The sequence below is a fragment of the Oncorhynchus keta genome, chromosome 10, assembly GCF_023373465.1.
Source record: "Oncorhynchus keta strain PuntledgeMale-10-30-2019 chromosome 10, Oket_V2, whole genome shotgun sequence".
NCBI lineage: Eukaryota > Metazoa > Chordata > Actinopteri > Salmoniformes > Salmonidae > Oncorhynchus > Oncorhynchus keta.
In genome coordinates this window covers 38,675,223-38,685,411 of record NC_068430.1, presented here as the reverse complement: position 1 = coordinate 38,685,411, position 10,189 = coordinate 38,675,223, and the positions used below count along the sequence as shown (strand labels likewise).

At 41.6% G+C, this 10,189-nt stretch overlaps 1 protein-coding gene across 50 annotated transcripts in view; it reads left to right on the top strand.

Moving 5' to 3' along the window:
* Positions 1-2,378: 2,378 nt before the first annotated feature.
* The window catches only part of LOC118388658 (gastrula zinc finger protein XlCGF57.1-like), a 31,966-nt gene continuing 24,155 nt past the window's right edge, over positions 2,379-10,189 (top strand). For 4 of the 50 annotated variants that reach the window (XM_035777958.2, XM_052526974.1, XM_035777961.2 and 1 more), the window contains exons 1-7: positions 2,400-2,664; positions 4,227-4,395; positions 4,703-4,888; positions 5,388-5,534; positions 6,091-6,217; positions 6,469-6,552; positions 7,321-7,404. In XM_035777958.2, the coding sequence (XP_035633851.1) occupies positions 4,351-4,395; positions 4,703-4,888; positions 5,388-5,534; positions 6,091-6,217; positions 6,469-6,552; positions 7,321-7,404 (673 nt within the window). In that variant the 5' untranslated portion in view covers positions 2,400-2,664; positions 4,227-4,350. Of the gene's footprint in view, positions 2,665-2,803; positions 3,017-4,226; positions 4,396-4,702; positions 4,889-5,387; positions 5,535-6,090; positions 6,218-6,468; positions 6,553-7,320; positions 7,405-10,189 lie in introns of those variants that run through there. The other 46 variants (XM_035777963.2, XM_035777948.2, XM_035777946.2 and 43 more) reach the window with 32 other exon arrangements.

The following is a 10,189-nucleotide window of genomic DNA, read 5'->3' as shown; positions in this document are numbered from 1 at the left end:
CCTGAAATACGTGAATTTCAGGCACCTGTAATAGGGTAAAACTAAGCCCTCAAATTAATGCCTTATCAAATAGTTATATTGTGTTGAATCATGTAATTTTAATGATAACATAGTCACTAAGGATTTCACTTGTTTAAAGCCCACAAATCAAAACCTTAATGACTGCAGCAGGAATGTCTCTTTCACTAACAAATACAACCATGGGTTGTAAACTCTACAATTCACCAGGATGGCAAGGCAGTCTGGGAAATATGCAGATACGGCTTTACTAGCAGTGTGTTAATTTAACACTGAAAAGTGGGGACCAGTATAGACACTGGACCGGTGTTAAATTTAACACTGGAGAATACGCTGTTTACAAATATCCCGCTGATAAAAACACAAAGGTTATTGGATAACTATTTGTAAAAGTGTTTGCATAGGCCTATGCCTATTGATAGAGAATTATTCAAAACCTGGCAATCCTTGATTCTGAGACATGGTATAGCCTACCCTTATCGTATTCTAGTCATTTGGCAGACACTCTTATCCAGAGCGACTTACAGGGGTGATTAGGGTGCCTTGCTCAAGCACATATCAACATTCGAACCAGCGACTTTTTGGTTACTGGTCCAACGCTCTTAACCGCAAGGGTATCTGCCGCCCCACACACTACCGGTCAAAAGTTTTAGAACACCTACTCATTCAAGGGTTTTTCTTTATTTTTGTACTATTTTCTACATTTTTTAAGAATAGTGAAAACATCAAAACTATGAAATGGCACATATGGAATCATTTGGTAACCAAAAAAGTTTTAAACAAATCTAAATATATTTTATATTTGAGATTGTTCAAATAGCCACCATTTGCCTTTGACATCTTTGCACACTCTTGGCATTCTCTCAACCAACTCACCTGGAATGCTTTTCCAACAGTCTTGAAGGAGTTCCCACATATGCTGAGCACTTGTTGGCTGTGTTTCCTATGCGGTCCGACTAATCCAAAACTATCTCAATTGGGTTGAGGTTGGGTGACTGTGGAGGCCAGGTCATCTGATGCAGCACTCCATCACTCTCCTTCTTGGTAAAATAGACCTTAAACAGCCTGGAGGTGTGTTGGGTCATTGTCCTGTTGAAAACAAATTATAGTCCCACTAAGCCCAAACCAGATGAGATGGCGTATTGCTGCAGAATGCTGTGGTAGTTAAGTGTGCCTTGAATTCTAAATAAATCACAGACAGTGTCACCAGCAAAGCACCGCCACACCATCACACCTACTCCTCCATGCTTTACGGTGGGAAATAGTGGAGATCATACATTCACCCACACCGCATCTCACAAAGACTCAGTGGTTGTAACGAATTTGGACTCCAGACCAGAGGACAAATTTCCACCAGTCTATTGTCCATTGCTCGTGTTTCTTGGCTCAAGCAAGTCTCTTATTATTATTGGTGTCCTTTAGTAGTGGTTTCTTTAAAGCAATTCGACCATGAAGGCCTGATTCACACAGTCTCCTCTGAACAGTTGATGTTAAGATGTGTCTGTTACTTGAACTCTGTGAAGCATTTACTTGGGCTCCAATTTCTGAGGCTGGTAACTCTAATGAACTTATCCTCTGCAGCAGAGGTAACTCTTGGTCTTCCATTCCTGTGGCAGTCCTCAGGAGAGCCAGTTTCATCATACCGCTTGATGTTTTTTTCTTCTTCACAGGACTGGGCAGGGATGCAGCCATGGGTGGATTTGGGAGGGCATTGGCCCACCCACTGGGGAGCCAGGCCCAGCCAATCAGAATGAGTTCCCCCCCAGACGAGCCCACAGGTGAAGAAGCCGTATGTAGAGCTCCTGGTCTGGCTACGCGTGATCTGCGGTTGTGAGGCTCGTTGGATGTACTGCCAAATTCTCTAAAGCGACATTAGTGGTCTCTGGTGGTGGAGAAACTAATATTAAATTCTCTGGCAACCGCTCTGGTGGACATTCCTGCGGTCAGCATGCCAATTGTACAATATATTAGTCCCTCAATGCTTGAGACATCTCTGGCATTGTGTTGTACAGCAAAATTGCACATTTTAAAGTGGCTTTTTATTGTCCTCAGCACAAGGTGCACCTGTGTAATGATCATGCTCTTTAATCAGCTTCTTGGTACCTGTCAGGTGGATGGATTATCTTGGCAAAGGAGAAACGCTCACTAACAACCCATTTGTTCACAACATTTTTGAAAAATAAGCTTTTTGTATGTATGGAAATATTTCAGCTCATGAAACATGGGACTAACACTTAAGATTTTTGCGTTTATGTTTTTGCTGTAATTGTAATTCAATTTACACTCGAATGGACTGTGTGCATCTGACCAACAGATTGAGAGATTATTCAGACAAAATCCTTGCTGGTGTTTTTTTTTAGGGGGAAGGCTGAACATCTACGTGTATAAATACAGGCACTGTCAGGGAAAAGATACGTCTTTCTAAACTGAAATTATACGTGGTTCAGGCTACTAATTGATCCGAACTAAAATGGAGTAACGTTTTCACCTTCCAACATGGCAGACGTATATACCCATTTTCTCCAATCACATGGCAGGGTTCTCCTCGGGGAGCACATCCGGTGGCGTTTCCTGTGTTTGTAAATTGAAAGAAATTGGAACTCAGGCCACGGGCGTCGAAACACGACAAACGAGGAAAATTTAAAGGTAAACACCAAAAAACGACGTTTGAATATCACAAATGGTTTCACTTGTTGTATGTTTAGTCGTGTATCAGGCGATATTTGACAGATTCGGCCTCCGTCTCTAAGCAAAAAAGCAGTGACTGACACGACTTGTTAGCTTGACAACAGGGGAGGGGGAGTACGCATCGACCATCACGAATGAATGTCTTTATCGGGAAATCTTGCTGTACTAGCTGCTTAGTCGTTTTGTGGCTAATCTGATCGCAATCCTCAAACTTGTTTTATATAGTTGGCTGTATTTATCCGGATCTAATCATATCGAAATTGCCTAAAGATAAAATTATATTTAGATTTGTTGATGGGTGGCAACTGAAGTTAGTAAAATGTGATGATTTACGTGGAAGCCACTACTAGCTAACGTTAGCTACGTCGTTATTAGCTAGCTATCTGTTTCTGTTTTGGCTAGCGGCTAGTTAACTCTGATACAAATCATCGAGAGGCTATGAATACATTAACAATTTTGTAACTAGCAGACTCTTAACCTGAGCGATTAGTGCAATAAATTTTAAATGATCATAAGATTACGAGATAATCATTTTAATTGTTGGGTTATGCCATTTAAATGTAACTTCAAGTAGCTAACGTTAGTATTTCTACCATTGCAGGCTAGCTAGCAGACTTTAGCTAACCAGCTACGTTTTATTAAATGTGTTTCACTGTATATTACTACTTGATTGTCCATTGCCTTCCCACACTAGCTAGTTATTTCGTTAACTTCGCCAATTACGAAGTTAGTCAGTAGCTAGCTGCATCCAGGGAAAACTGCTCATATTTGCAACGATAACTAGACATTAGTGTATCAATGTTGCTGCTAGCTGCATGTAATAATGTTAGCTAGCTATGGGGTTGCTAAAAGATAGCTTTCGACTTTCCCTGGATCATTATTTAGCCAAAGCCATATTATTTGACTATTGTTATTACATTGCATATATTTAGCTAGTGAGAGTTAGGTCAACTTTTTAAATCAGGAATATCTAAATGCATGGCTCTGGCTATAGCCATTAACTTGCCAATGTTGGTGCCATTGGTTTAATTAGTAAAATGTTTTTCAGCTGTATGGCTATTCTTAATCATGGTAGTCAGGTTAACCTATCTACAGTATTAGCGTTTTGTCCCAAATTCATGGTAGCTAGCTATACTGTTTATAGTTTTTACACCTGTTTGCTATATGATTATGTACACAATTGGAATTGGGTCCCTTACTGAATTGCTTGACCATCCCATTTTGGATATTAGCTAGATGTGTTGTATTAATGTGACCCGTGTTCAGGGCTTGTAGGCGCAGCTCTTTCAGGATCATATTTCATAGCTAGCAAAGTGACCTGATGACAGTGACAAACAAGGAGTAAACCAAATGACCTTCTACAGTTATTATGGAGATGCTAGTTTTTGAGTTATAATTGGGTTTTGTGTGGTTGGTGCAGTTACAATCTGTGACTCATTGCTGGTTTTATTGTTTTTAAAAATCATTTCATTATTATTGAATGTATTTTTATGTATTGTCCACATCCTCCTCTTCCTCAGTTTTAGTGCTAGATGAGTGTGGTGGGTGTGGCCCCCCGTCAGACTGACCATCCTGATTGACGGATCCCTGGATGACCTTGTCCCCGCCCCCATCCCCACCCTCACATACACCGTTCCCACTGCAATGTCACACCTGCCCAGCAGCTCAGTCCGCGACCATATGAAATGGGTTAGTTTTCCAACAAAAAAATATATAAAATGGCTACAAACAACATGCCTACTATTGGGCAACATTATACAGTATCTTTTGTCACTCAGGATGTGGTCGTCATAAAATGTAAAGTGCTTGATTTTAATTTTTATCATTGGGTTTCATACTGTTTCTTGTGTAACTGTAACTTGGCCTCTGACAGTCTGCGTGTTTGTCTTCTCATTTGTTTAGCTCCTCTACACCCAGACTGGTTCTGTTTTATATATTTTTCAAAATGTCTGATTGGTACTAGATTTCCCTGACTCGGGCTCGGTTCTGTTCCTAGGCGGGGTTGCTTGGCTGTGAGGCTGTTCTCTCCAGTATGGCCCTGATGCAGGCCAGCTCCATGGCCGGTCCGCCCAAGAAGATGATGGCTCCACTCGGCCATGGTCCACCACCCCAGAGGGATGGTTTAGACCGCGGTCCTCAGAGCCACATGATCCTGCCATCTGGAATGAGCTGCCCACCCCTGGTTAGGAGGAGCTGGGGAAATGCAGAGGGGGATTAGGGAACTTTGTTGTTTATCATTGTCACCCACTGAAAGAACAACAAATTAGAAATTGATATATTTCCCATTGGCTAGGTCTCAGAAGTAACTTACTGTGGCCTGCTAATATGCCTAAATAAGTCTTCATTAATGATTTAAAGAGGCTGCCAGAATATATACACCATTTAAAAGTAGTCATAGGTTACCTTCTGTATTTCTCTTTTGCCAATGTTTTTATTTTATTTTTTACTGTTCATTATTATTCGTTTTCCCAGCATAATCATCTAAACGATTCTAAAATCTCCTGTGGTTCATGTTTAAATTTCACACATTTAGAAAACATTCCTTGCATTCTGTTCTTGTTTTGTTTCTGTCTTGAAATGTAGGCCTTATCTGTAAGGTCATTTCTCATTTTAAGCTTCATACCATCTCCACCGGGAAGGCTGATTCACAGGCTCCTCTCCCTCTTGTATGTGCTCCCCAGCTTATCCGGAAGGAGGCTGACTTCCACGCCCCCCGCCTGCTGGACGAGAAGGAGATGAGGGCCAACGAGGACATGCAGCTGAAAAAGAAGAACAGGAAGTCAGGAACGCCCTGTAAAGTGAGAGAGCAAGACGGGAGGGGAGGGAAGGTCAGTGTCTCTGAATTTTAAAGCAAAACAGCCTCCGTGTGTTTAGGAGAGATTGTGTTATAAAAACGGTCTGAAGGTGTGTTTGTGGGTGTTTGGCTCGCTTTGTGCTTCTGTGTGTGTGTGACTGACTTTTTTTGTCTCTCGCTGAGTTGGTGCCTTTGAGTTTGCACATTTTGTGTGGGGGGAGGAGTGCAGATGAGATGTGGAGGGGGTGGGGTTCTCTGGAGAGGAAAGAGGGGGGAGGGGAACACAATAACTGTTATTGTGTTTGAGGGGGGAGCAGTAACATGTGGGAGGGGGTTAACCCTTCTCTAGGTTTTGCTTTAAATGGCCAAAACATTGTTTTAATCCTGTACTACCTTCATTTAATTCAGCCTTTGTCAGCACTGGCTTTTCTCATACTAAAATGATTGTATCATATGTTTCCTTCTATACAACATGCTTGTTGTGGTGATTTAGTAGATGTGTACATTTGCAATTTTTTTTTCTTCTTCTGTATGTTGTATTTAGGCCTACAATTGTATTCTGAGCCACTATTCTGTCATATCCTGCCTAGGTGGTTGTTGTGGACGAGAATGGTAACTGTCCAATATCCAAAGTGCAGAAAAACTTCATCTGTGATCACTGTTACGGAGCATTTAGGAGTGGATATCACCTGAAGAGACACATCCTCATTCATACAGGTATGTGTCCCAACCACAATGGCCTACTACTGGAAGTTTTCCATTACCAGTTAGGGAGATGTTTAACATGCTTAGCTAATACAGTACGAAAATACATAAGGCCAGCAGAAACACGCGTTTGAATTAAGTGACCAGTGATTTTAATCTTGAGATGGCCTCCAAAAAGAGATTGTCTAGTGTCAGATTTTCATTCACAGTTTTTGGTGTTCTCTGTGGGGACCTTTCACTAAAACTGGTACTCTTCGGTTTAGGGGAGAAGCCGTATGCTTGTGGCATATGTGACATGAGGTTTATTCAGCGTTACCACCTGGAGAGACACAGCCTCATTCACACGGGTATGCGTCCTCTTACCGTACCCATCTCTCACTAAACAGGCTACACCTGTAGTGCTGCACCGGAACCCAAGTGTACAGGGTTTTCAGTGTTCTTTTGTCATTTGGACAGTAATTTCCAACAAAGCTCAACATTCCTTTCACCTCAACTATGTGAAGGAGAGGGTTATCACAAATGTACAAATGGGTCCCCCAACACCAATGAGAGTACAAATGAAAGATCTATTTGGTACAAATGTTTATAGATTGGCCATAGGAGGCTGCACAAAGGTCACAGTTTTAGGAAAATGTTGCTTTTAGTAGGTGAAGGTGTTGCTAGTTTAGCAGTAGCTTTTTGTATGCAGTATGATATTTTGAATAGAATTTACTGCATGGACATCAAGCGACTATGATTTTCTGAGACATTTTGTAATGTTGGTAAGTAGACCATTTGAAGAGTGGTCTATAGCTTCTCCTATATTGGAAAATAAAACACTGCTTTACACGTTTGCATTTTTAATTTACCGTGAAAACTATTTGCTTTAGATTTTTTTGTTATCTGATATTTGTGAAATTCTCATTTGACCAAAAGCAAGATGCATTCGGATCATAGTCAAGTATTATGGGTGTGTTCATCATTTGGCCATATGTTTATCCTTGTAAATATAACCAATAATCCTACTCATTCATTTGAGTGGACAGTTTGCAATTTGGAATACATCCTTTTTTTTTTCTTAAAAAAAAATTCTGTGCAGATTGAATAGCTAATATTTGTATGCTCTGTGTGTATAGGGGTGAAGCCGTACGCTTGTTCCATGTGTGACATGAGGTTTTTCCAGCGTTACCACCTGGAGAGACACAGCCTCACTCATACGGGTATGAGTCCTCTTTCCGTACCCATCTCACATAAAACAAGCGAGCCATTTTACTCCTGTTTGTCATAGAGCAGCCTCGCAGTAGAAATGTATTGAGTGTCAAATCAAAAAGACCGCATGGCAGTTGGCCAGCTTCGGGAGAGCTCAGGATGTGACAAAGATCTTTATGCTCGGACAAAAACCATGTGGCCTTCATATAGGTAGAAATGCAAACTTAATATACAGTTACTGTGCCTTCAGAAAGTATTCATACCCGTTGACTTATTCCACATTGTTGTGGCCTAAATTCAAAATGGATTACATTTTTTTCCCCTCTCACCCATCTACACAAAATACATGTTTTTAGAAATGTTTACAAATGTATTGAATCTGAAATACAGAAATATCTTATTTACATAAGTATTCACACTCCTGAGTCAATACATGTTAGAATCACCTTTTGCAGTGATTATAGCTGTGAGCCTTTCTGGGTAAGTCTCTAAGAGCTTTGTACACCTGGATTGTACAATATTTGCACATTTCTTCATTTAAATCTTTGTCAAATTGGGTGTTGGTCATTGCTAGGCATCCATTTAAGTCTTGCCATAGATTTGCAAGACAATTTTATATAGAGCTGTAACTCGGCCACTCCGAACAGTTCCTAGAGGGTGAATGTTCTGATCGCCAAACCAACTGTTCGATCGCCAAACATTTCTGTACGATAAGCCTTTGCGTTCCAATTATTTGACTTCATCTCGCACTGTTGGCAGTAGATGCACCCGATTCAGCGGCCTTGCACGCCGAGTAGGAGACATGTCCCATTCTGAACTTTTAAAACCATGACTAGAGAGAGCCTGTCAATGTCTATATTAAAGCGCTGCTGTTTATCAGTGAGTTCATGTTTACGTTTTTCCTTAGCACTGTCAACACTTTCTATTTGTCGTTACGGCATACATTTTTGCATGAGGTAGAAACAATGCGGTGCAGCTCGAGTTTCACCATCAGCTGGAAGAACGTTTCTTTGGTCAGTGTCAGGGGAGGAAAGAGAGAGTGGAGGGATGTTGAGAGGCGGACCGTTAGTCTGCTGCCCTCTTCCCTCTGCTGAGTCTGGCTCCATCAGCCCAGCGAAATACAAATATAAAGCAAATTATTTAAATGTTGTTTCACTTTTTAAAATTGAACCTTTATTTAACTAGGCAAGTCAGTTAAGAACAAAATCATATTTACAATAACGGCCTACCAAAAGGCAAATGGCCGCCTGCGGGAATGGGGGCTTGCATTAAAAATATAGGACGGAACACGCATTTCAACAAGAGACACCACAGCACTACATAAAGAGATACCTAAGACAACAACATAGCATGGCAGCAACACATGACAGCACAACATGGTGGCAGCAACACATGACAACACAACATGGTGGCAGCAACACATGACAACACAGCATGGTAGCAACAGAACATGGTACAAACATTATTGGGCATAAACAACAGTACAAAGGGCAAGAAGGTAGAGACAACAATACATCACTTGAAGCAGCCACAACTGTCAGTAAGAGTGTCCATGGTTGAGTCTTTTTAAAAAAAAAAAAAATTATTTAAGAAGAGATTGAAATAAAACTGTCCAGTTTGAGTGTTTGTTGCAACTCGTTCCAGTTGCTAGCTGCAGCGAACTAAAAACAGGAGCGACCCAGGGATGTGTGCGCTTTGGGGACCTTTAACAGAATGTGACTGGCAGGACGGGTGTTGTAGGTGGAGGATGAGGGCTGCAGTAGATATCTTAGATAAGAGGGTTTTATAAATAAGCATTGACGGGCATACAGAGATGACCAGTTTACAGAGGGGTGAAGTGACGTGTCTTAGAAGGAGCATTGGTGGCACATCTGATGGCTGAATGGTAAAGAACATCTAGCCACTCGAACACCCGTACCTGCCGATCTATAAATTACGTCTCCATAATCTTGCATGGGTAGGATGGTCATCTGAATCAGGGTTAGTTTGGCAGCTGGCGTGAAAGAGGAGCGACTACGATAGAGGAAACCAAGTCTAGATTTAACTTTAGCCTGCAGCTTTGATATGTGCTGAGAGAAGGGAGTATGGCTAGACGGTACACTGTCCAAGTACTTGTATGGGGTGACTACCTCCAGCTCTAAACCAGGGCTGTCCAACCCTGCTCCTGGAGAGCTACCATCCTGTAGGTTTTCACTCTGTCCCTCATCTAGCGCACCTGAATCTAATAATTAGCTAGTTGATGTGCTGTATCAGGTTGGTTATACCCAGGGTTGGAGTGTGAACCTACAAGAGGGTAGCTCTCCAGGAGCAGGGTTGCGCAGCCCTGCTCTAAACCCATCAGAGGTTGTAATCATACCTGTAGTAATCACACTTAGCTATGCCTCACCAGTAATACATTAACTGGTCTATTACCGGTGTGATCATATTGCCTACCTCAAATGTTGAAATATAATTAAAAAGTGGTGTGAGAAGAACAAGAATGCATTTAGGGCAATTCAAGCAAAGCTAATATGCAGCGATAATGTTTTGGGCCTGTAGCCTACAGCACAAATGCCATTCCTACAGTACAGTTTTATTTTTTAGCATTTTCTTTACCCGCTTTTTCTCCCCCTTTTTCGTGGTATCCAATTGTTAGTAGCTACTACCTTGTCTCATCGCTACAACTCCTTCCTGTACGGTCTCGGGAGAGACTAAGGTCGAAAGTCATGCGTCCTCCAATACACAACCCAACCAAGCCATACTGCTTCTTAACACAGCGCGCATCCAACCCGGACGCCAGCCGCACCAATGTGTCGG